The 26,758-nt window shown below is 44.8% G+C and overlaps 1 protein-coding gene and 1 long non-coding RNA gene across 8 annotated transcripts in view; one reads left to right on the top strand and one right to left on the bottom strand.

Moving 5' to 3' along the window:
• Nucleotides 1-517: 517 nt before the first annotated feature.
• LOC138924560 (uncharacterized) lies at nt 518-5,135 on the bottom strand. The gene is made up of 4 exons (XR_011439505.1): nt 5,090-5,135; nt 4,354-4,550; nt 3,111-3,327; nt 518-670 (listed from the first exon to the last, which is right to left on the bottom strand). It is a non-coding gene; the product is annotated as an uncharacterized lncRNA (long non-coding RNA).
• PTPRN (protein tyrosine phosphatase receptor type N) overlaps nt 4,229-26,758 on the top strand; it is a 37,443-nt gene continuing 14,913 nt past the window's right edge. Inside the window, exons 1-7 of one of the 7 annotated variants that reach the window (XM_023642392.2) lie at nt 4,229-4,340; nt 6,247-6,351; nt 7,385-7,517; nt 7,749-7,788; nt 7,909-7,998; nt 25,131-25,181; nt 25,400-25,513. In XM_023642392.2, coding sequence (XP_023498160.1) covers nt 7,467-7,517; nt 7,749-7,788; nt 7,909-7,998; nt 25,131-25,181; nt 25,400-25,513 — 346 coding nt within the window. In that variant the 5' untranslated portion in view covers nt 4,229-4,340; nt 6,247-6,351; nt 7,385-7,466. Of the gene's footprint in view, nt 4,341-4,364; nt 4,506-5,173; nt 5,314-6,246; nt 6,352-7,384; nt 7,518-7,748; nt 7,789-7,908; nt 7,999-23,379; nt 23,685-25,130; nt 25,182-25,399; nt 25,514-26,758 lie in introns of those variants that run through there. The other 6 variants (XM_070269316.1, XM_014740450.3, XM_070269319.1 and 3 more) reach the window with 6 other exon arrangements.

Below are 26,758 nucleotides of genomic sequence, written 5' to 3'. Positions count from 1 at the left end.
ATATCTGAAATAAAAAATTCATTGAATGAGTTTAAGAGCAGACTGGATGCAGCAGAAGAAAGGATCAAGTAGATAGAAATTATCCAAACAGAAGCACTGAGAGAAAAAGATTAAAATAAAAACAGAACACAGAATCTAAGACCTGTAGGACAATAGCAAGTAGTCTAAGCTATATGTAATGGGAGCCTCAGAAGGCAAGGAGAGACACATGGGGGACAGAAAGTGTTTGAACAGATAATAGCTAAAAATTTTCCAATAATGGTGAAATACGTCAACTCACATATAAAGAAGTAGACCCCATGCAGGATAAATACAAAAAAGCCACATATAGGCACATCATAACCCAGTTGCTGAAAACCAAAATGAGGAGGAAAATATTTAAAGCAGAGAAAAAAAGACACATTTTTTTCAGAGGGACAATGCTGAAAATGAAGGCTGTCTTTTAGCCCACTGAAGCCAGAAGACAACAGAACGATATCTTTAAACGCGGAACAAAAAAAGTAGACCCAAGATTCTATACATAGTGGCAACATTTTTTTAAATGAAGGAGAAATGGAGATATTTTTAAACAAACAAAAGTATGAGAGGTCATTGTCAGCAGGCCTGCACAAGAAATGCCAAAGGAAGCTCTTCAAACTGGAAGAAAATGATCCCAGAGAGAAAGTGGAATCTGAAGGAAGGAATAAGGAACATACATCAGAAATGGTAAACATGTGAGTAAATCTAAAAGACCATTTTTTCTTAATGTCATTAACAACTTTACTGACTTATTAAGGCAAAAATAAATTTAAAAAGTCTTGTGTGGTTTACAAAATATGTAGAAATAAAACATATAACAATATTACACAATGGGAGGAACAAATGAATTCTATTGTTGTAAGGTTTATATATTTTAAGTGATTGGCATAATATTAACTTAAAGTGGTTGTGATAAATTAAGACTTCACTGTAATTTCTAGAGCAACCTCCTAAAAATAACACAATGGGATACAGCTAAAAGGTTAATAGATAAAATAAAATTGAATACTAAAAATTACTTCATTATTCCAAATGAAAGGAGAGAGGAAACAAAGGAAGAGAAAACAGATAAGTCAAATAGAAAACAAATAACAAAATGGCAGAATTAACCCCAAACATAGCAATAATTATATTAAATACAAATAACTAAACAATCCAATTAAAAGGCAGAGATTGCTGGTCTCGATTTAAAAATAAACAGAATCAAACTATATCTTGTTTACAGGAGATATACTTTAAATATAACGACAGAGATAACTTGAAAATAAAATAATGGAAAAAAATATGCCATGAAAATGCTAACCAACAGAAAGCTGTTGTGGCCATCTCAATATCAGAAAGAGTAGGCTTAAGATAAGCAGTATTATTAGAGATAAAGAGGGATATTTCATAATGATAAAAGGGTCAATTCTTCAAAAGGACCTCACAATCCTAAATGTGGATGCACTGAATAACATTGTTTAAAAAAATTAAAATTGATAGAACCTAAAGGAAAGATAGAAAATTCCACAAATATATTTGAATATGATGGATAGATCAAGCAGACAAAAATCAATACAAATGTGAAAAAATTGAACATTATTAATCAACCTGACTTACTTGACACTTATAGAACACTAAAACCAACAATTGCAGAATACACGTTCTTTTTACATGTACATGGAACATTCACCAAGATACAGTATATGTTGAGCCATGAGACAAAATCAATAAAGCCAAAACAACTGAACTCATACAGAGCATGTTCTCAGACCACACTGAAATTAAAATATAGATAAATAACAAAAAAACTCTAAAAAGTCCCCAGTAGCAATATCCTTCTAAATAATCCATGGGTCTAAGAAGTCACAAGAAAAATTAGAAAATAGTAACCAAAAATAATAAAAACACACAAAAGTAATGCTTAGAGGGAAATGTATAACTTTATATGCATTTATTATAAAGAAGAAAACATTTAAAGTTAATGATCTCAGCTACCAACTCAAGAAGCCAGAAAAAGAGAAGAAATGAAACCCAAAGAAAATAGAAGGAAATAATGATAAGATGGGAAATTAATAAAATGGTCAAACAATAGAGGAAAGGCAGTTAAACCACAAGGCACTTCTTTAAAATTGATAAACCTCTATTTACACTGATAAAGGTAAAAAGAGGAAAAATACAAATTATCACAATCGGGAATTTAAAAAGTGGAATCACTTCAAATTCTACAGCTATTAAAAGGGTAATAAATATTATGAACATCTTTATGCTAACAAATGTGGTAACTGGAATGTTAGGGACAAATTTCTTGAAAAATTCAAGTTTCCAAAACAGACATGAAAAGAAATAGGATGTCTGAATAGCTAAAGAACTTGAAATGGTAATAAAACTTTCTCTCAAAGAAATTCCAGGGGCTGGCTCCGTGGCGGAGTGGTTAAGTTCGTGCCCTCCGCTGCGGCAGCCCAGGGTGCAGATCCTGGGTGCCGACATGGCACTGCTTGTCAGGCCACGTTGAGGCGGCGTCCCACATCCCACAGCTAGAAGGACCTGCAACTATGTACGGGAGGTTTGGGGAGATAAAGCAGAAAAGAAAAAAAAGGTTGGCAACAGTTGTTAGCTCAGGTGCCAATCCTTAAAAAAAAAAAAAGAAATTCCAGGCCCTAACACTTAAAGAAGAAGAAATATCAATCATACACAAACTCTTTCAGAGCAGAACAAAAGAGGGAACTCTTTCTGACTGATTTGATGAGGCCAGCATCACCAATCTTTTGGAAGAAAACAGAAAATCTTGGTAAGTTTGGGGTAGGCAAACATTTCCACCAACACAGAAAGCATTAGCCATAAAAGCTAAAATTAATAAATTAGACTTCCTCAAAATTAAAACATTTTGCTCTTCAAAAGACACTATTAAGAAAATGAAAATGAAATGCTTGGAGTGGGAGAAAATATTTACAAACCATTTATCTAATAAAGGAGTCATATCGGAAGTATGAGAGAATTATGTAAATTAGGGAATTGTAAATATTTTTAGACTTTATATTCACTTCCAATTGCTGCTGTAACAAATCACCTCAAATTTAGTGGCTTAAAACAACACAAATTTTGTATCTTACCATTCGGGAAGTCAGAAGTCTAAAATCAAGATGTCAGCAGGGCTGTGTTCCTTTTCCTTGCCTTTTCCAGCTGCTAGAGGCTGTTTGCATTCCTTGGCTTGTGGCCCCTTCCTTGCATCACTCCAGTCTTTTGCTTCCAACATCACGTCTTCCCACTACTGACTCGGACCCTCCTGCTTCTCTCTTATAAAGACCCTTGTGATTATATCGGGCACACCTGGAAAATCCGGGATAATTGAGGTCAGTCAGCTTCTAAGGTTAATCACAGCTGTGAAGTCCCTTTTACCAGGTAAAGCAACCTATTCACAGGTTCCAGGGGTTCAAACATGGACATCTTTAAGGGCCGTTATTCACCCGACCACAGAAGTCATAATGGTATTGGGGTTATATAGGAAACTATCGTTAATTCTAAGAGATGTATATTGAATTATTTAGGAGTGAAATGTCATGATGTCTGTAAATTACCTTTAAATACTTCATCAAGAGAAGGAAGCAACTGTGACAAAATCTTAATAATAAAGTCTGGGTGGTAGGTATATGAGAGGTCATTAGATTCTTCTCCCTTTTAATATTTGAAAAATTTCATAATAAATATTCTAAGCTTAATGAAAAAAATACTGAAATGTCAGTCTAGGGATTAGAAAGCTCACATACTAGCCTATAAATAAACAAAAGTGGAAGCAAGAGATCAGTTAGTTAGCTGGCTACTTAGTTATTGTAATAGGTCTGTTGAAAAAGACTCCGGGGTCTGAGCTAGGGAGACGGCAGCGCATGCGGAGAGAAGTGGATAGATGTGCAATACATTTTGCACGTCCTACCTAAGTAGGTTTGAAGGTTTTTAGGAGCGTGAGGGTAAACTGAGCCTCAAAGGTAATAAAAATAGACTAAATACATTGAGTGTCTACTGTCCAGTCGCTCTTCATATTTAATCCTCACAACAAAACTATGAGGTGGATACAATTCACATCCACATCTTACACGCAATCAGTTTCTCCAGCCACGGGACGGGAAGTAGAAGTGCTAGTTGTTGGGACTTGGTTTACATTTAAATAGGAGCAGGTGCCCGGGGGTCGGGTGGGGTGGCTGAGGGGGCCGTAAAGGGAAGGAGGAGTTGGGTAGGCATCCGTAGGGACAGGGCCAGCCCGCGATTGGCCGAGCGGCCAAGGGAGGGCTGCGCAGATCCAGCCTCGCTAGCCTGGGGGAAGCAACAGCTCGCCTGACCCCCTCCGGGTGAGGTCTCTACCTCCTCTGCGACTTAGGTGGGGAGTCAGCTCGCCGAGCCCGGCAGGATGCGGCGCCCGCTGTGGCCTGGGGGCTCTGGGGCGCTCCGGCTGCTCCTCTGCTTCCTGCTGCTGAACAGCCGCCCAGGAGGCTGCAGCGACACTAGTGGCCACGGTCAGGAGGAAACATGGGGGGTGCGGACAGGGCCAGAGAGCGATCCTGAGAGAAGTGGGTCAGGGGGCCTCAGGGTTAGGAAATGAAGAGGAAAAGAATGTGTTTGGGGGCGTGAAAAGAAATAAACGTAGAGGGCATCTCGTAGAAAGAGGCGGAGGCTTGGGGTGGGGTTCTGCATATGGGATCTGGACCTAAGGGAAGCGGATTCCGGAAGGTTGGGGATTCGGGCCAGGGGAGGGGGTGGCAGGGAAGGCCGGGAAGACAAATGGGCAGAGGGAAGTAAAACTGGCCTGTGCGGCCACAGGAGAAGAAGACTCGCCGAAGGGCCGGGGAAGAGATGCCCAGGGCTGAGGGATCGGCAGGGGATCAGGATCGGCAGGGGATCAGGATCCCTTCACAGTAGAGGCAGGAACCGCGGGCATCCGGGTCCCGGCTCCGGAAAGAAGGCTGGGCCGAGAGAAGAGCCAGAGCTTCTTCATAAGCCCCCAGAGCCTGGTGGCTGCCATCCGATTTCCAATAAGAAGGGGAAGGCCAGGCTGGGGTAAAAGAGGATGGAGGGGAAAGGGCCCATCCTTCCTTCTCACCCTCCCCTCGGCGCCCGCGGGGAGACCAGCGCTGACTCAGTCCGAGTAGCTAGAGCCGGACTGCGCAGACTCCAGGATTCCCGCGCCCGGCGCGTCGGGAACGCGGCACAAACTCCTAGACTGACGCCATCCCTCCCCGCCCGGTTCTTGGGTTCAGAGGCCAAGGCAGGGGACTCTCCAAGAACTGTACGGGGGACGCGAACTGGTGGCGAATGACAGGAAAGGTCAGGGGGAAGGACGGTCAAGCCTTGTGGGGATGCCTCGCCCTTTTTAACCGCCCCCCCCAGAGATTACCCCGTGCCAGGCTTCGGCCACCTCTCAGCACCACGGACAGTGCCGGGCGCCCTGTAGGTCTGGCCGAGGGTGTTCAGGTCACCACTTTTCCTATCAGTCCTGGGAGCACCGCCTCAGAGAAGGATCTTCCCTTCCAGAAGCTCTTTTCCTTCTCAGAAGGGTGCTGGAGGTTCTGTTCTTTCCTAAAGTCGGGAAACTGATAGTAGGATCCATTTGATTGGGGAAAGAAATTTCCTTTCTTAAGGCCTGTCCATAATGACTCATGGTAATTCCACTGTAGAAAAAACAGGACTGTCCTCCAAACCTACCCCATCTACGTGGAATAAGGAAGGTGTATATAGCATTAGGGTTATTTTCTTCCACCCCCTCTTCTTCCTCTCTGCACAGTTGGGCCAACTGTGACTTTCACGACAGGATCCAGATACTCAAACCCTATACATACCAAAACGTCTTCCTCTAAGGAGTCCAGGCCTCCTCTCTAATCCCCTCCAGGCTTCACGGCCTTCTCTGAGATGCAATTCACCTGCTTCCCATGCCACCACCTGTTCACTCGATTATTTATTTCATGTGTGTAACTTTGCCTACCTGAACCCCCATAGGCTGCTCTTCACCTGTAAGCTTGGTTCTCACCTGGAAGTTGGTGCCAAAGGTGAATGAGGCACAGGGGCTGAAGAACAGGGCAGGTGGAGATGGGGGAAAGGAAAAATGAGAAGAAGAAGGTCTTGAAAGGAGGAGGGGTCCTGATGAGGGGGTCAGAGACCAGAGAACCCAGGGGTGGTAGTGGAAGGGATATGCTTTTCTTCAACTGGAATTTGGAGGGCTGCTGCCCAAGCTCCTTGCTGATGCCACTATTTTGCCCTCAGATGGTCAGGGCCAAGTGGGAGTGGGGCAGCTCTGGCCCCTCCAAGGATTTGCCACCCCAGTCTTCCAAAACTTGCAAGTTGTACTCCAGCAGATTGTGCCCCAAGGTAAGTAAGAGATGGAGAAGAGAGTCTGGGGCCAGGTCAGATATGGGGGTGGGAGGGTAGGGAGGGGCTGTTTGATCTGAGGACAGGCTTTCTTCCTCAATGTCTCTACTTGAAACTTTCCTGTTATGCTCACTTCATGGGTGGGTGGGCTATTTGCTCTTGAAAACCCTGCAAGAGTCCAGCAGAGGCTTCTAGAAGAAGCCCCTGGAAGAGGCCAGCATCCAACTTCTTGGGACTAGCCCTAACCCCTGGTGGTATCTGAGTTTTTCCAGAGCCAGGAATCCTTAAGTTCTCAGCCAAGAGAACACACACACACACATACACACCACACAAACACACCACACACACAAACACATGCTCACCTCAGCCTCTAAGTAGGAAGCAGAACAAATTGCATGACAAATAGAGGGGAGGGATGAAAGGGAGTGGAGAGTCCCTTGGAGATAGATGGATGACCCTTCCTTAGAGCAGAGTTTCATGAATGGGAGAAGAGTCAGATAGGAAATCTTCCTTGAGCTCATATTACTACTACTACTGATGTCTAATATGGTTATAATGCCTTACAGCAGTGGTTCTTAAAGTGCATCTCCGGGGCAGCAGCATCAGCATGATCAGGGAACTTGTTAGAAATGCTAATTCTTGAGCTTGATCCCAGACCTACGGAGTCAGAAACTCTAGGGGTTGGGGACAGCAATCTGTGTTTTAATAAGCTTTGCAGGAGATTCTGATGCACACTAAAGTTTGGGAATCACCGCCTTAGCATTTTCTAAGCACACTTTACATCCCTAATCTCATTTAATCCTCACAATATCATCAAAAGAATCAGCAGAGAGAATCCTAATCCTAACAATATTTATTACATGCCATGCACTGTGCTAAGCAATTTTTATATGCCGTCTCACTTAATTCTCTCCACAAATTGTGATCCTTTATCTTCTTGGGCCCGGGGAGAGTGTTGATCTCACTCTGGTCCCTGGAGCAGACCAGTCAGAATGTCCCAAGTGTCAATTCACTGCATCCTTTCACCCCGAAGGTTTGTTCTGGAAGGATGGCATGACCCAGGATGCGATGACACAGAAGATGGAGCACATCAGCAGACCCCACCCCCAAGATCCATGTCTGAGAGACGGGCAGGCAGCCTTTCCCACCAGAAGCACTGGAGTGAGGTGTGTGAGGCCTTGTGGTCAGTCCCTGCTGCCTGGTGGACAGATGGAGCAGGGAGGGAGTAGGTATTAAAACCGCAGGTGAGAGCTTCCAAGAGCGCTGTGAGAATGATTGCGTGGTCCTGTCTGGGATCCGCAGGAAACAACTCCATGAGTCATTAGTGACATCTGCAAAGGGAGAGGAGGTGGGTGCTAGCAAGCATAGGCCCCATTTGTCATCCCTGTCTCTTCTAGGGGCAAGCAAGAGGAGAAACTTCGACTCCTATTCCCCAAGGTGAGACTCAGACGTCCTCTCAAGAATTTGAAATACCTGCCTTTGGGTTCCACCTCTTCCCCTCTGGAGCCCTGCCATCCTTTTCTGCTCCATCTTGACTCCCGGCTTCCCTCCTCACAGAGCCCAGTGGCCAAGGTGACCAGGGATCAGTGCGTTACCTCCAAAGCAGTTTCGAAGGCCCTGAAACGAGAGGCGGCCACCCCTGTCAAGGTGAGGGGCCCCCTTTTCCTAGGGAGGCTGGAATCACGAAAGACCTTTTAAATGAGGGAGGCTTGGGTGAAGGGGGGAATGTGTATTGGGGTGTGAACAGATAAGCTGAAGAAAAGATGTTTCCTTTCTCAACTGAAGGGCACCCCCGCTTTCCTGTCTCAGACTACCTGTGGGTGTCCATATGAGAGGTTGGGGGGCATGATGCAGGTGCCTGGAGCCTCTAAGGGTGAAATGATCTCTAGGATCAGGCTTAGGCATTGATTTTAAAATAGACGTTGAAAACTGCACAGTTTTCAAAATCAGAGATCCCCCTTTTCTCCATACACTCCCTCGCATGCAGCAAGCGGTAGCAAAGCTCCTTTGGATAAATGGGAGAGGTAGCCCAGAGGCCTTCACGGTCAGCACCCCCCATGCTCCATACTATGGGCAGGGCAAGTCACCTGGCCAAGGCTCTGAGTTATCCCCCTGGGATGTTTGAACTCTTCAGAATCCAGATTGAAAACCCATCCAGCACTCCCATCTATCTTTATAGATGAAACACTGGGGCCCAGGCTGAGCAAGGGCCTTCCTCAAGGCTGCATAGCAGGTTCACGGCAGAGCCAAGACTGGGCCCACATCTCCTGACTCTCAGCCCTTCCCCCGCACAGCCCCTGCCCTTCGTCTCAGGGCTGCAGTGGGGGTGGGTTGTTCCAAACATCATACTCCTCCACATTGACAAAAGTCTTTTTGGACTAAGACCTAACTTACAAGAGGTGGCAGCCGGGGGAAGATATTAAGGAAGAGCATCCTAGGCAGAGAGTTCTGCAATGACAAATGCCCTGAGGCAAGCACAGCATGGCCTGTTAGAGGAACAGCGGGAAAGTCAGTGGTAGACGATCAGGTTGAAGAAGTGGGTCCAGGACTGAGCATATGGGGGCTCATAGGTCGCGGCAAAAGCTTTGGATTTTATTCTTAGTGGCGAGTTAACTGGGAAATTTCAAGGAAGGGAATGTCATAATGTGATACACGATTTTAAAACGCCACTCTAGTCATGTGGGGGAATGGATTCTTGGGAGAGCAAGAGTGAAAATTGAGAGGCCTGTAAGCATCGATCGTCCTGGTCCTGGGGGGGGACAGGGGTGGTGGCAGTGGAGCTAGCACCCCTAGCTGGCCGTGCACTCCATCTGGAGGCAGCCTGCACCTCAGGTGGCTTCCAGCCCCTCATGCTCTCCTAGGAAACTGGTTCCCACTCCCTTAAGGTGGCAGCTGGGCTTCCTAAGCCTGGATTGGTTGCTGGGTCAATACACTCATAGCTAAGTGACAGACCCACCTGTGAGGGACGGGTTGCCATGGTGCTTCCACGAATTCAAACAAGGTGTTGCCATTCTCTAGCTCCCAGCCTAAAGGGAAATCAGAGAGCGAGGGTGAACTCTCTGTGGGAGCCAAGCAGACAGGCACTCACTGGTGGGCTGCGTCACTGTTGGGCTTCCTGAAATCGGGCTGTTATTGAAGCATTTGGGGAGGGCGAGTAGGTGAAGGGGGGGGCCACCTCCCCACACACGGATTCCAATCCTTTGTTTCTTCTTGTTTAGGGCTTCTTTGAGCCACTCCCCACTGTGGGCTGCAACCTTGTTGCTGACTGAGAGCTTGTGAGAAGGCTCTCTGCCCCAATGCCCTCCCTGTTGCCCTCCCGAGGGACAGCTCTAGGATGACCTAAGTCTGGATCATTAAAGTGACCTTCATGCAAACTCTTTCTGTGGCTTGTCTTGAAGCAGGATGGGTGGGATTTGGACCTGGCCAGAGCCTCTGAAGTGAGAGAGGTGGGACCAGAATGGGGGGTGGGGATGAGGAGAACACAGCTCCTCGGTGCTGATGGAAGGCTGGTTTCTGTCTTGTTTTCCTTCCAGTGACCATTCCCGAAGTGGGCGAAATGAGGGTGGAACGCCAGCTGGACTGGCAGCCCTCCCCACCCACACCCAGCCATGTTGTGTGGTCTGGTTGCCCGAATTTCCATGTCAGACGGGCCTGGGCCCTGCTGTTTTATGAGGGTCTCCACCTCCAGCATCACAGTCCCAGCCAGGGCTCTGCCACTCATGCTCCAAAGAATCAACAGAGAAGTGCTGTGATCAAAGTACACACACATTAAATATTCCGCTGACTCTTGCCAGTTTGCTCCTGGTGGCTTAAACATCTTAAAAGGGCCAACTGCACACCACAATGTCCTATTTACAGAGCTTTACACTTTGCAAAGTACTCTCCCAAGCACTGGATACTCCCAGGTGTAAGCAGATGGGCAGGTATCAAGACTTTGTTTCTCTAAGGAATTGGGACTTGGCCATACATCTCACCCAGCGAAGCAGCCCAGAGAAATTAAGTTTTAGTTCTTGATGGCACAGATTCTCAGTCAGCTGCTGTCTTGCCGTCTCTCTGCTATTTGTTGAGTTCAAGGACGCAGCTAACCCCAACACTAGACCAGTCATATTCATTTGCATCTAGTTCTCATTAAATCCATTAACCCCTGCCACTCACCCATATTTCCCCCTCATTCGTTCCTCCTTTTTTTCTCATTCATTCTCGAACATTTAAGAAACCCTGCGCTTCACTGTGCCTGGGCTCTATGAGTACGTTTGGTTCATGTCCTCAAGGACCTTGAAGAGAGGTCAGGAAAGTAGCATATAGACCATAGCTTCCCTCAACAGGTATCCACAGGAAGTGGACGCAGTGGCTGCCCTGCGCCATATCTGCTGGCCCACACTTCCTTTCGCCTTCAGCTGCAGGTGGACAGTTAGTGCCCACTAACAGCTTTCCACCTCCTGCTCCAGGACTCTGCTTCTGGTCCCACGAGTTTTCTGGGATACCAGGGGGACTCACTTACCTGCATTCCAGATGGCCCTGAAGTGCCTGAGACTTAACACCCCCAGGGGCAACTCTCACCAGCTAAGGATCAAGTTTAGTGCAAAAATATTGCAGATTCCTCCAGCCCTTTGTGGACAACTCTGAAAATGTTCAGTATGATCCCTCAGAGGGTCCTCAGGGAGATTCAGCTCAGCTGCCCACAGGGGTAACCTGTGCAACAATATCCTTAATATTATTGACTTTTCTTCCTTCTTTGTCTCACTTTGCTGATCCCTCATTTGTGATTTCTGGGGTCATTTCCCACACACACTCCCTGTACCCAAGTTCTTGTTTCAGTCTGCTTTTGGGCCAACCCAAACTAAGCTTACTATGTGCCAGGCACTCTTCTAGGCCCTGGGGATACAGCTGTGAATAAGAAAAGTGTTCACTGCCTTGGAGTTTGATTATAAACCATTTCCTAACCCTTTGTTTATAGGAAAAACTCCAAGCAATTTATCTGGTCCACAGAGCACTCAAGGTCCTGGTCACCCTCTCTGGTCCCACAGTGCTTTCTCCATTCTGCCCTCCTATTCGCTCCAGAAATTCAGCCCTACTTGTATTTCCCAGAATGTGCCCAGCTGGTTCATGTTCCTGGGCTCTTGTATATGCAGGTCCCTCCAGCTCCAAGTGCCCCATCCCCAACATACCTTTTAGTCCATTCCCGGACCCTCCTAACATCTTTTTAACCCCCAGAGTAAAGCTGCAGAGGTTGGAAAGATAAAAACCTAGAGGGAGTTATATAAGCTGATAATTCTGAAACAGAGAGAATGGGGAGAAAAAGATGGGCATTTTTAAAAAAGGAAGGTAAGTTTAGTTCTTATTGCAGAAGAGCAGTTACATGCTTTGGACCGTATTTGATAGACAATAGGGAGCTATTGAACGTTTGTTGAGCAAGGGAGTGACACAGTGAAAACTGTGCTTAAGAAGAACAATCTCACATTTCTGTCTAAGGATGGGCTAGGGAGTGGAGAGGGCTGGAAACATTTTAGAAAGACTGTTGAAATGGTGTGGGTGTGCCACACAAGGACCTGAACTTGAGTGGAAGAAGACGTACAGGAGAGGTATTTTGAAGAATGACTGAATATGCCTTGGCAACTGTTATGGGTTGAATTCTGGTCTAAAAATTCATATATTGTAGTCTCAATCTCCTGTACCTCCAAATGTGAGCTTATAGGGGTGTTGCAGATGTAATTAGTTAAGATGGGGCCATTAGGGTGGGCCCTAATCCAATACCATTAGTGTCCTATAAAAGTGGAAGTTTGGAGACAGACATGCATAGAGGGAAGACACTGTGAAGACAGACAGGGAGGAGATGGCCATCTTCAAGCCAGAGAGAGAGGCCTGGAACAGATCCTTCCCTCACAGCCCTCAGAAGGAACCAACACTGCTGGCACTTTGATTTTAGACTTCTAGCCTCCAGAACTGTGAGATGATAAATTTCTGTTGGTTAAGCTCCCCAGTCTGTGGTACTTTGTTACAGCAGCCCTGTGGAACTAATACAGATGACTGGGTTTTGTTGGTGAGAGGATCCATACCTGAACTTAGAGATGTTCTGCCTGAGTGAATAATGATGTCACTCGTAGAGCAGGGACATCTGGAGGACTGGCTGGGGAAGGGAAATGGATGTGCTCTTAAAGGTTAAAGCCAGAAGCTTATTCAAGGACATCACCACAGCAATTCTCTCCTCCATCATTACTTTTCCCCTGGATGCCTGATTTTTTTCATCAACATACAAGTATGCTGTAATATCTCCTATATTAACTTTTTTTCTCAATTTCTGCTTCTGGTAATGGTGAGATAGGATATTCATACTATCCTCCTTGCTGAAGACAACTTGTCTTAGTCTGTTTGCTCCCAAAATTAAAGCCTGAAATAAGGACTTTCACAAGGGTCATTTAGTTTGGGACGAGCTTGCAAGATGAAGAGTGGGAGAATGGGAGGAGCAAAATAGAGGGCTTGGAAAGCTAACTGAAGGGCACATTAATCAGTTATAGGTAATTGAGGTCAGTTCTTCCGGAGTGTACACTTATTGAGGTGTACAATGCACCTCAGAATGTCCTCTGAGATAAAGAAAAGGAAAGTATTTATCCTGTGGGCCCATCCCCCACCTTGGGTCGAGGATTGCACTATGGGATGCTGATTTCCTTCTACTTCCAGCTTTTTCATGCATGAGAATGTCTGAGCAGATTCCCATGGGTATCTAATGCTGTGGTAGCAGAGAAGACCCAGCCCAAAACAAAAATCTGCAGTGCAAGTGAGGCAGATGGTGTCAGATTACACCTGCATGTAGCTGGTGGCTGAGGTAATGGCTGGAGTTCAAAGGTAACCTAAGACGATGCAAGATGGAGTGATAAGTGGCATCTGATATACCTTAAAATGCTGGATGAGGGGCCAGCCTAGTGGCACAGGGGTTAAGTTCATGTGCTCCCCTTCAGTGCCCTGCGTTCACAGGTTGGGATCCTGGATGCAGACCTGGCACTGCTCCTCAAGCCATGCTGTGGCAGCATCCCACATAAAATAGAGGAAGATTGGCTCAGATGTTAGCTCAGTGACAATCTTCCTCAAACAAAAAAAGAGGAAGATTGGCAACAGAAGTTAAGTCAGGGCTGATCTTCCTCCCTCCCCCCCCCCCCAAAAATGCTGGATGAAAAATTACTCCAAATCTTCTAAAAAGCATCAAGGAGCTGGCAAGAGAGTGAGGAGTAACTGACTCAGGTCAAGATGCAGGAGAGGAACAGAATCCAGAGATAGTGAACCCAATGTTCAGGGTTGCTAGACTGGGGCAATTTTTCATTCTAACAAGCAGGTGAAAGGCTGATGTAGAGAGCCTACGGAGCTAGAGGATTAGATGTCAGTGTCCAGGGCCTATGACAGGAATAACTCTAGCAAACTGCTCTCTGTTTTGGTCTAGGACCAAGAAGCAAACTCTAGGAATTAGGATAAAATGGAAATGAATCAACCATTGCTCAGATTGCAACAAGTCCCTGAAATTGGATTAAGTTTATATCAAATTGCTAGTGCTTTTAGGCACCTGCAGAAGCAAACGGAAATTCTCTAAGATCTTGAATTATTTCTACAAATGATTTTTCAAATACTATGTCCTACACAACAGATAATAGAAACAGACCCACAGGGATTCCAATGATCCCAACACGAAATAACTGTGCTAACTACATTCAAGCATATAAATGCCAAATCATAATTTTGACAAGGAATTAGAAAACAGAGAAAGTAATATAGAAGATTTTTAAAAGAACCGAACGTGTCAAAATACATGAGGCAAAAAAACTGATAAAACTGAAGGGAGAAATAGAAAAATATGCTTTTATAATCAGAGACTTCAATACTCCTGTGTTGGTAACCGATGGATCAAACAGGCAGACCAATAAGGATATAGATGACCTGAACAGAACAGTTCTTCAGCTTGACCTAATGGATATTTAGAACACACCATTCAACAACAGCAGAACACACATTCTTCTCAAGCTCATGTAGAACTTTCATCAAGATAGACCGCCATGAAACAGACCTTAAAAGATTTAAAAGAATAGAAATCATACAGAGTACATTCTTAGAGCACAATGAAATTAAACCAGAAATCAATAACAGAAAGATAGCTGGAACCCCCCCAGATATCTGGAAAACAACATCTTTCTAAATAACTCATGGGCCAAAGAAGAAATCTCAAGGGAAATTTTAAAATACTATTTTAAATGAAATATATACTTCATGAAAATGAAAATATAATTTATCCCAATTTGTGGCACACAGCAAAAGCAGTGCCTAGAAGGAAATTTAGAGCAATGAAAGCATATATTAGAAAATAAGAATGATATAGAATCAACAAATTAAGTTCACACTTTGGAAACTAGAAAAAGAAGAGCAATTTAAGTTTAAAGCAAGCAGAAACAAAAATTAGAGCAGAAATCAATGAAATAAAAAATGGGAAAATAATAGAGAAAAATTATGAAAATCAACACTGGTTCTTTGAAAAGAAAAAAAAATCAAGCAGAAATTCTAAAACTTAAAAGTACAAGAACAAAAATTTTCAATTAAGTGAACAGGTTTGACAGCAGATTAGAAATAGCTGAAATAGAATTGATGTACCAGGAAACAGGTCCGAAGAGACTTAGCCTCTCCCTCCAAAAAGTGCAAAGGGATAAAGAATGGAAAATGCATTAAAAAGGGTAAAAAACCAAGAGGATACAGTGAGGAGGTCTACCATCCATTTAATTGAAATCCCAAAAAGAAAAGAGAGAGACTAGGGAGTAAACAGTATTTAAAGAGATGGTGGCCGAAAATTTTCCCAAGCTGTTGAAAGATATCAATCCAGAGATTCAAGATACCAACAAATCCTACATACTATTAAAAAACTAAAACAAACAAAAAATCATAGTGAAAGTGCAGAAATACGAAGACAGAGAAAAAAACCTTAAAAGCAGCTGTGAATGTGGTGGCAGAGAAGATTATTTTCAAAGGATCAATATCCTGTCTGGAAATTAACTCCACAACAGCAACAATAGAAGCCAGAGAAATGTATCTTAAACGTGTTGAAAGAAAATAACTGTCAACCTGGAATTCGATAACTAGCAAAATTATCCTTTGAAATGGAGTTCTACTTCTGTTGACGATGTAGGAAGCTTGAAAATAACACTCCCATTCTAACAACAAGAAAATAGCTGGTTTAACTACAAAATCATTACTTTTCGTGAGCATATCAGAGAGCTGAGGTCACAAAGAGATGGCTTCTTTCAGAGCAAATTTAGATAGAAACTTTTGGGTTCCTTACACCAAACTTGAGCTGGAAATTTAAGCCCGGAGCTCATCATTTTTTGCCCCCAAGTCTCCAGTGCACGTAGAAACAACCAATAAACTCCATTACACTCCTTATTTCTGTGAAATTCTCTATAGCAATAAACTCTTGGTCATGCAGAGTCTTGCTTTCTATAGGCACTTGATTACAGGTATCTACAGGTAATAATTTGAGGAATTATTTTACCATTGCATGTCATGGACTGCCAATATCACCTTTACCACTGGAAAAAGTCATTAATGCCTGTAAATCTAATCAGAGCAGAGCACCAATAACAGAAGACCCTCAGAGAACTTATCCTTAAGATTCTCTTCCTTTGGAACCACAATCAGTACCTAATTCTCACCAGTTAGGGTTCAATCAGGGCAGCAGAATCACTAGTAGCTATTATATATATATACAGACCTTATACAATTGTAGGATCTTGTTAGGTAGTCTCTATGCAGTTGTTATAGCTGTTGTCTTCACATCTCATGCTGGAGCTTAAAGTTTGTGTGGCAGGCAGTCCAGAAAGGAAGAGAGACATAAAGTGGGAGAGAGCAAGGGGAAGCTACAACTCACAAGCATTAGCTGGAACTTGGGTCAGTTCTCGCTGTTTCAACCTTGATGAACGAGTGTCCTGCAGTTGACGCTGGCCCCCTTGGTCACACCTGGGCCAGGAGTCAGAGGAGCAAAAGGAGGATCCAGGAGAAGGTGGAGCAGTTACAGGCCCAGCTTCTGCCTCGCACCAGCGTACGGAGCCAGCAGATAAGTGACAACGTATGTGAGCTAACAGTGCCTTCCTTGATCTTCCAACTGTAAACATTTAAAAATGGCTGTTGCTTCATTTCTGCCTTTCAAATCTCATGCAGAAGTGTCTCTTGTTGCCTATCTTAACTGAAAACATCCAGGGAAAGTAATCCTAAGAAACTCAGTTCAGCCTAGCTGAGTTGACACATTTCAAAGCCACAACACCTGCTGAAGCTAAGTGTACCCATACGACCCAGTGTTTCCAACTCCAGGGGACGTACCTCGCAGAAAAGAGACAAATTACTTCACCTTGGACATCTACCACAATAAAAAAAGAGACAATATCCTTTGTGCAAGAAGGGGATTCTTCAGCATTTGAGGCAACGTACAACACATTTCAATGTGCTAATCTGACCCATTTAATCCATCAGGCTTCTAGGACGGCCTGAAGCAAGAAAAGTTTCTGCAGCAGTTCCAGGTTACAATGCAAGCAGCCCTTTCACTTGAGAACCACGACCCAGTGGTCTCAGCGGCATTGGAAGTGTCTGCGGCAGACCAAGATGTCACATGAATCCTCTGACAAACCCCTGTAAGATTATTATAGTGTAGACCCCCAGGATTTTAGAGTAACATTGTGCCCTTTTACGCCATCGGCTATTCTCCATTTGAAAAGCAGCTCCTAGTTTACCAGGCCCTGGCATACTGGACGCCTGGTCATGGGACAACAAGTAATTACGAACTGGGTATTAACTGATCCACCAAATCATAAAACTGGAGGTTCACCACAGCATTCCATTGTTAAATGGAAATGGTATATATGAAGCTGGACCTAAGAAGATCTGGATGGAACAAGGAAGTTGCATCAGCAGGTAGCTCAGACTCCTACTGCTTCATTCCCTCTCACAACCTTATTATGGCCTCATGGGGAATTCTCTATGACCAGCTGACGGACAGAGAAAAAACACAGAGCTAATTTACAGATGTCTGCAGAAAATGCAGGCATCAGCCGGAAGTGGAAGGTTGCTACGTTACAGCCCAACTCAGGAGTGTCTGTGAATTACATTGGTGAAGAGAAGTCGTCTCTGTGGGAAGTTTTGTTGGTAGATCTGGTTATCTGCTTGGAAGAGAAGAAGAGGAGAACTGAGATAGGGATCTATACAGTGTTTATGGCTAACACATTGGTTGGCTGGCCTGGGATTTGAATAGAACAAGACATGAAGATCTGTGATAAGGAGGTCTGGGGTGGATCACTTGGAATGGACACAGAGTGTGAAGATAGTCATGGTTTCCTACATAAATGACCATCGGAAGGCACGGACTGTGGAGAAGCTTGTCAATAATCAGCTTATAAAATAACCTATACTGTGAATATCAATTATCCTCTTTTCCTGGCTAGCCTGGTGCTTTCTTAATGGGCCCATGCACCAATGGACATGGTGGCTGGGGGTGAGGCTGTGCATGGGTTTAACAACATGGATTTCCCTCCCTGAGAATGATATAGTTACAACCAGCCCTGCAGACCAATTTGCCAACAGCAAAGGACAATGTTGAGCCCCCAATATGGTGCACATGATGACAGATTTTCAGTCTGAATTCCTTTTACCATGAAAAGGGGCAGCATATTCTGGATATGGATTTGCCTTTCCTGTCCATAATGCTTCTGGCAGAATTCGCCTACCATTAGTGAACTTACAGAATGCCTTATCCATCCCTAAGGGTTCTGGAACGAAGGAGTAAAGGTCAGAATGGCCCCTCTCACTATTATACTTCAAAACCTCTGAAGGAATGTTTGCTTTCCATCTCCTGAATGATGAGTTTTCTGATCCTGGTGGCCAAGGAAGGAAGGCTTTCACAGCAGTCATAGTTATGTTCAGCTGGAAGCTGAGACCTCCACCTGATCACTTTAGGTTCCTTCTGCCACTGAATCAATAGACAGATATGGGTGTCACTATATTAGTCACAGTGATTGGCTCCAATTACCAGGGGGAAGTTGATTTGCTGCTCTAAAATGAGGGCAAAGAAAGGTTAAACTGAACCAAAGTGATCAGCTGGGGTTGTTTGTATTCTCTTTCGCAATAGTACTGGGTCAATAGAAAACTACAGAAACCAAATAAAGCCAGGAACATCAAAGACTCTGATCTTGCAGAAATAAAGATTTGGCTCAATCCACTAGTTTAAAAATCCCATGCAGTCAAGGCGCTGACCAAGGTAAGAAGACCACGAAATGGGTGGGAGAATAAGTTAGTTGTAATTATGAATTTAGGCCTCAGGTCCAGCTACAGAAACAGAGATTGTAGCAGCTGTGTTTAAGGTAACTTGGCATGGAAGTTTCCTTTGTTCTCTCATTTCTTTTCCCTGCTACTTTATATCTGGTGCACCAGCACTGAACAATATTTTAAGTTTCATATGACAGCGTGTCTGAATTAGGGACGTATGTGTCACTTTTCATAAGGGTACAAGATTTTTATCCAAACTAAGGACAAGAATGGAAGCTAGGATTACGATAGTCCCCATTTTCCCATCCATATTTGTGCTCCATCATTCTTCACCCTGCTATATGTTCCAGGTTGATGTCATTGGATTGCATCAACCAGAGGTCCTTGCTCACTGATTTCTGGTTGAATTTGGCCAATAGTAGGTATTGACAACAGCTCAGAGGCCAAAAAGGGAGAGGGGTCAAATTGTGTATTCCTCTGGCTCCCTCCCTGACCATCTGTGAGTGGACAAAAGTCTATACTCTTTTACCTGTCTATACCTTTATAGATATTTCCTTCATTAAACTCTTCTTATTACCCTGATTGAGTGTGCCATCTGTTTCTAGCCAAGTTCAAGACATCAGATTGCACACAGCTGAAGAGAAAATTAGTAAGCTGGAATGCAGTTCAAAAGAAAATATTCAGAATGAAGTGTAGGGAGACAAAAGAATGGAAAATACAAAACATAAGGTAGAATCTTAGAAGATACCACAAGAAAGTCCAACATATTTACTTAGAGCACCACAGATAAAGGAGCAACAAAATGGGGCAGAATTAATATTTAAGGAGATAATATTTGAGGATGCCTCAAAACCTATGAAAGACATCAAGCCACATATTCAAGAAGCTCTTTGAATCTCAAAGAGAATAAATAAAAAGAAATCCCTCCCTAGTCACAACCTAGTAAAACCGCTGACCATCAAAGACAGGCGATCCCCAAAAGAGTAACAATTATGCTGACAAATGATTTCTCCAATAACACTAGAAAAAGTCGGAGAAGGGGATCTAGTGAGCATATGCCTCAAGTGTGCCCCTAGGACTCTCTCTTCACCTGTCTTCACCATTTTCTGTCCCAAGAGGCTGACGTATGGACTGCTTCAATGAGCTCCCTCTTCCTCTGGATTCTGGTCAGGTTAGGACAATGGGAATGCCTAGAAGGAGATCAGAGGGAGGGAATGAAGAGAGTGAGGAGAGGGTAGTTATGTCCTCAGCTTCCTCCCTGTGAGGTTGTTACAGGCTGTCTGCTTCCCCTGGCACACATGCGCAACAGGAAACATGCACAAGGGTAAACATAGTCACACTATTCATGATAACTCAAGACTGGGGATAATCCAAAATACGTGTTTCTTAGACTTTCTTTACAGTTTTATAACTTAAGCATGCAGCCTTAGGTTATAAAATTGTAAAGAAAAGCAAAGAAACATGGTCAACAAGAGAACGGATAATGGTTACCTTTGGGAAGAGGGAATAACCAGAAGACACAAGAAGGCTTGTAAGGTGCTGGAAATGTTCTATTTCTTGACCTGGGTTGCGTGGGTGTTCACTTTGTGATAATTTGTAGAAGTGTTAATTTTTGTTTTATGCATTTTTCTGTTTGTTATGTTTCACAATTTACAAAGTTTTTAGAAAGGAAATAAATGGGATGAAGTGATAAAAATGACAGGGGGAATTGTGGAAGGTGCAGAGAAGACTTCCCTGAGTTTATCACATTAAATGGTTTTCTTTTTTGAACAATGTAAAATGTTCAAAAAAGCAAACTGTAAAATTGAAATCAAACTGAAGCAAACAAACCAAATTGGTAAAAATGACTACACAAACAAAAGAACTATTTCAAATGATTTTAGAACACAGTATTTTGATGGTATACCCCTAGAGGTTATATTCTAAGGACAAAATAAACTACCAAAAGTCTTAAATGTATTCATTGTTTTATTAGTAGAATAATATCTGTCTTATTATTTGTAAATTATTGTATGTAGATTGTAGGATTAAACACCTAAGCGATTATGTTAATGTCATTAAAAACCAAATTTTTCGGTGTAAGAATAAAGAGATGCAAGTATAAAATCAAAAGAGTTCAGAAAAAAACCACAGTTAAATTTTAATTGGAAATATCAGTGTGTGTGTGTATCTTAATATCCTAGCTCTGTGCACCGGGAGGGCCTAGAAGCAAGATCACCTCAGTAGCTATCATCACCCCTAAAACCCAGATAGTGGTCTCTAAAATCAGTCCTTACTAAAAGCTCCCAAGGCTCTTTGGAGGAGTGGCTGCTTCCATGTCTAAGGCAGAGGATAAAAAGATGAACCTGGGGGCCGGCCCCGTGGCCGAGTAGTTAAGTTTGTGCACTCTGCTTCGGCGGCCCAGGGTTTCGCAGGTTCAGATCCTGGGCGCGGACATGGCACCGCTCATCAAGCCATGCTGAGGTGGAGTCCCACATAGCACAACTAGAAGGACCCACAACTAAAAATGCACAACTATGTACCGGGGGGACTTTGGGGAGAAAAAAGGAAAAACAAAATCTTTTAAAAAAAAAGATGAACCTGTAACACCTTGGAGTGACAGAAAGCAAGGGAGCATTTAGTGATTAATGGGATGTTTCAAAAAGACGCCAGAGCCAGTCTAAAGGAGCTTTCACTGACTTACCCTGGGACCATGTGAATATCAAAAAGAATAATTACTGTGATCAACTGATATACATTGAATATGTAAAAATCTGTACTTTCAGATTAACGCTCAAACCAAAAAAGTTATAAAATATATTTTTTAAAAACTTATTTGCCACTGTTGGAGGTAACTATTATACCAATTCATTACTCTGAAAATTGCTACTTAAAGAAAAAAACTAAGAATGTATGCTGCCTTTCCAGCTGGAACTGTATTTCAGGATAACCAAGCCCAGCTGATGAGGGAAAGCTCTTTTTTTTTTTTTTTTTTTTTTAAGATTGGCACCTGAGCTAACATCTGTTGCCAATCTTCTTTTTTTTCCCCCTTCCTCTTCTCCCCAAAGCCCCGCAGTACATAGCTGTATATTCTAGTTGTAGGTGCTTCTAGTTGTGTGGGAGGCTGCCTCAGCACGGCTTGATGAGTAGTGCCGTGTCCAGGCCCAGGATCCAAAGCGGAGCGCGGGAACTTAACCACTCCACCACTGGGTGGCCCCAAGAAAGATCTTCTTTTACAAAGTAATATCAACCAATACATGTTAAAGGAATGATAGAATTATAAAAATCACCATTTTGCAACCTCTGATGAAACAATTTAGTCAAAGGATCATCAATGAATGGCAAAACCATTAGGTGAAAAGTCGATGGGAATTAGATATTCTCAGAGGGCCAAAATCTCATCCAACGGATTACAGACTGGCACAAGAAGCAAAAGTAACTTTGCCCACAGTGATCTGGCTGTCTTTACCTTAAACCAGTGATCAGTTTTAGCATCACTAACAGTAGGGCAGCCAGACATTATGCACTTTCTGAAATGATGCAGTGGGAAGCATACAGCATCACGTAGAAAATATTTTTGCTTTAAAAAAATTTTAACCTGATCCAATCAAGACTTTAAATATATCTTCTAGTTTACAGGAAATACAGGGGATACACAGGATACATACAGGGAAAACACAAGAAAATCTATAACAAGGAAACAATGAGGTGAATCCAGAAGGTGAGGGGTTGTAAAGAAAAACTGACCTGGTCTCTTCAAGAAGACAATGTCAAAAATGGGAGGGGGGCAGGGAGGAGCGGTGTCTAGGCTAATTTAAAGAGAATTAAGAAACATAACCAAATGCAATGGTGATCTTTGAATGACTTCAATTTTGAACAAAACAGCTGGAAAAAAAGGCAATTTTGGAAACAATTTGAGAAATTTGAATATGAACTGAGCATTAAGTGACATTAGGGAATTCTTGTAAATGTTGTTAGATGTCAATGGCATTTTGGTTATGTGGGGAGATGTCCCTGTTTCTTGGAGATGGGTATTGAAATATCTCTAAGGGAAATATGTTGTCTATCATATACTTTTAAATATTAAAAAGAAGCAAATATGAAAAAATATCAATAACTAAGTCTAGATGATGAGCGTATGAGTATTTACTATGCTCTACCTTTTTTTTTTTTTTTTTTTTTTGTATTTTGGAAAACTTTAACTGAAAAGTAAGAGAGTAAAGGGATCAAATTTGAACTTTAGAAAACTCACTCCCTAGGATATTGGGTGAAAGAGTGAAAGCAAAAAACTGGTTAGATGTTTGCTGCAATGTTCGCGATGAAAGGGCACGGTAGTTTAGACAGGGTAGTGATACAGATCACTCGGACGCAGAGATGTTAAATAACTTGCCCAAAGTTACACCCCTAGGAGGTGGCATTGCTAGAACTGTAATCTAGGTACACATGCATAACCTTTCCTGCTCTTGAGGATGACACCCGTGCCATTAATCGAGACGCATAAGAGTACCTAGTCTACTCGCTTTTATGTTCCTCATCTTAGGGTTTATACTACTTGACTCATGCACCTTTCCCGGCCCCCACTCAATCGAACCCTTTTCGCCAACCCTGGGACTGGATGATAGAAGTGGGAGTCCTTGGAGAGAAGCATACGTCAAAAGGGACGGGGACAAGTGGGAATTCTAGTGAGGCGCTTACTACTTGGCGGAGGAGGGATGGGGTGGGTAGGTGCCCCGCTAAGACGGTGCTCTTACGACACGTATGACGCAAATAAGCGTAAGAACCGGGGGTGGAGGTGTCGTCACCACCCGCCTTGGGTTGGCCGAGTTGCCGCGAGAGGGGCGTATAGACCCCGCCTCGTAGGTGGGTGGGGAGTGGCAGGCTCCGCCTTGGCCCCTCTGGCAGGCTCCGGACAGCGTCGCTGCAGCTCTGGCAGCGGAGCCCGCGCGCGGAGCCCGGAAGGATGCGGCGCCCGCGGCGGCCTGGGGGTCCCGGGGGATCCGGGGGTCTCCGGGTGCTCCTCTGCCTCCTGCTGCTGAGCAGCCGCCCGGGAGGCTGCAGCGCCATTAGTGCCCACGGTCAGGAGGAAATGGGGGGTGGGGGGACGGTGCCGGGAGCAAAACTCAGTGGCAGGTGGGGGGCAGTGTCAAGAACGTAGGAAGCTCAGGTAGAATATATGTGGGGCAGGCACTGTGAGATGAGGAAGATGAGAGGGCGTCTGAGAGGAAAGGGGCGTAGGCCTGGAGGTGGGGCTGGGAATACGGAGGTGGGACATAAGAGAAACCGGCTCAGGGGAAGATTGCGGGTTTAGGAGGAGGAATGGAGGTGCATATGGCCAGAGGGACTCAGAGACGGGCTGCAAGTCCGCGGGATAAGCAAGTCGCGCCGAGGCGCCAAAGAAGTGGTGACTGGCGCTCAAGGATGGAGGCGTGGGGGAGGGGCGGAGTGCCGGGGAAAGAGGGAGAGGGAACCCTGATCTGCCGGTAGTAAGAGTCCGGGCCGCGAGCGTCAGGGTCCCAGCTCCCAGTAGAGGATCAGGCCGAGGGAGGGGCCAGGGTTTCTCTTTAAGCCTACAGAGGCCGATTGCCGCTATGATCTCCAATCAGAGGGGGACAGTTGGGGGAGGGGGCAGAATAGGACGAAGAGGGAAGGGTCCTCTTCCGTCCCCCTCCCCACAGTCAGGCCCAGTGCTGACTCACATCTGAGCGGACAGAGACAGTCAGCGCTGACTCATGGGCCGGGGGAGAGTGGGGGCGGGGGGCGCGTGGGGGAAGGGGCGCAGCCTCTCAGTCTGGCGCCCTTCCCCCCCACCGAGCTTGGAGGCCAATGCAGGATACTTCCTGTGGCGCTGTGGGTTGGTAAGGTGGTAGATGAAGTCCGGAACGGCGGAGGGGTCAGATCTTGTGGAGACTCCTCATCCTGTCCCCCCTCCCTCCCCTATAGCTGCTTCCAGGCGAGCCCTTGGCAGCGCCAGGCTCAGAGCTTCAGCACCGCGGACAGAGCCAGCGGCTCTTGGGCCGCGGACAGCAGGGACAGCGCGGGGAGCATTGCCTTAGAGACACCCCAGCCTTACCCCTTTCCCATACGGAGGGGAGGTGTGCTAGGGTTTCCATCTCTTCTGAGCCCGGGCCATCATAATTAGGATGCTTTTGGAGATTTTGGAAGGAAGTCCCTTTTCCCTCAGAATTTGGCCCAAAACTTCCCTATAGTAATTCTGTGACAGTAGAAGTATATGATCCTCCACCACCACTACCTCGATGCACCTGGAAGGTTCCTCCACTCTTAAGCAAACTGAGGCTTTTAGAGAAAGGACCCAGAATCACAGATCCTTAAAATCCAAAGCCAGTTCCTATGCTTCCTTCTCTTAAGAATTCTAGGCCTCTTCTCTACTCTCCTCCCAGCTCAAAGCCTTCCTTAGAATGAAAGAATGGTGAAAGACCCCGTCTGCTTCCCCCTTTCCCAGCCTGTCCATCCACCTGACCATTCTATGGTGTCTGATCCTCTGCTCACCTGTCCCTCTACAGGCTGTTTGTTTGATCGCAGACTCTGCTCTCACCTGGAAGTCTGCATTCAGGGTGAGTGAGGCCCAAGCATAGGACTTACAAGACGGGGCCACAGTGGGAAAGGAGTGCGGGGAGGCCTGGAAGGGAGAAGGGGTACTGGCCTTGGGGAGATTGGGGACTGGCCTGGAGGAGCAGAGCTCCCTGCAGCCAAGAGAGGAAATGGAGAGCAACCTGGACTTTGGAAGGCCTCTTGTCCAAGCCGCTTGCTGATGCCACTTTTGTATTCTTAGATGGCTTGTTTGGACAGTGCCAGGTGGGAGTGGGGCAGGCCCGGCCCCTTTTGCAAGTCACCTCCCCAGTTCTTCAACGCTTACAAGGTGTGCTTCGACAGCTCATGTCCCAAGGTGAGGTCTAGGTGCATTGGAGGAGAGACACTGGACCTTGGTTAGGTAAGGGTGGGGAAGTGAGACGCCATCTGACTCAAGGCTTTCTGTTCATGAAACATTCTTATCACACCCACTCTGAAGCCTCACCTTCCCAGACTTTGCTGGAGAGGGAGGCAAGACAGGCGTAGAAGTGGAACCCTACAGATGGGCTGTTCACACTTAAAGCCTCTGTAGGAATCTAGAGGAGGCTTCTAGAAGAAGCCATTGGAAGAGGCCAGCAACCTTAGAACCACTCCCTGGAACTGTCCAAGTGCTCCAGAGCCATGAATCCCGGAGTCCTCAGCCAGGAGAACACCCAACTCATCTAATTCACTCATTCAATAAGTACTTACTATGTGACAAGCTTAGTTTTAGGTGCTTAGGATGTATCAGAGAATAAAATACACAAAGATCTCTGCCTACTGGGGCTTACATTTGGGGGATGAGGGGATACAATACACTATATAAATTAGAAAATATATAGTATGTTAGAAGGTGATAAGTGTCATGGAAAAAACAGATATTACAGCAGGATAAAGTGATCAGAAATGGTGAGGTAGGAAGCTGCAGCAGTAAATCAAGAGGTCAAGATAGGCCTTATTGAGACTATGAAATTTGAACAAAGATGTCAAGGTGGGAATGTTTTCCAGAAGGTTGTATTAGGGCAGTGCTTCAAACTGACCAAAAAGCTAGAACAAAAGCCCTAAAGCAGGAGCACAAGTCTGAGGCACACCATGGAGTACACCACTACTGTGTGGCTGTAGAGGAGAGATGGAGAGGAAGAGTAGAAGATGCAGTCAGGTAGGTGAAGGGGGAAGGGATGCAGATCACTGTAGGGCCTTGGAGGAGAATGTATGGACTTTGGCTTTACTCTGAGTAAAAGAGGGAACCATCATGAGAATTGATCTCACTTCTACTTTAAAAGGGTCGTGCTTGCTGCTGTATTGGGAATAGACTGCAGGGAGTCAAGGGTAGAAGCAGGAGACCATTAAAAGCTACCATAATAACTCAGGTAAGAGATGAATGTGGTGTAGACCAGGGTTCTTGCAGGAAGGTAGTGAGGAATGACAGAATTATACATGTATTTTTGAGGTAGTGAACACGATGTTGTGAAATATTGGATATGGCTGTGAAAGAAAGAGAGGAGTCAAGGATGACACCCAGGTTTTATTGCCTGAACAACTGGATTGATGGAGATATCATCAGCTGTACAGAAGGATCACC

This window comes from Equus caballus, chromosome 6 (genome assembly GCF_041296265.1).
Source record: "Equus caballus isolate H_3958 breed thoroughbred chromosome 6, TB-T2T, whole genome shotgun sequence".
Lineage (NCBI taxonomy): Eukaryota > Metazoa > Chordata > Mammalia > Perissodactyla > Equidae > Equus > Equus caballus.
This window is presented reverse-complemented; position numbering and strand designations above follow the sequence as displayed.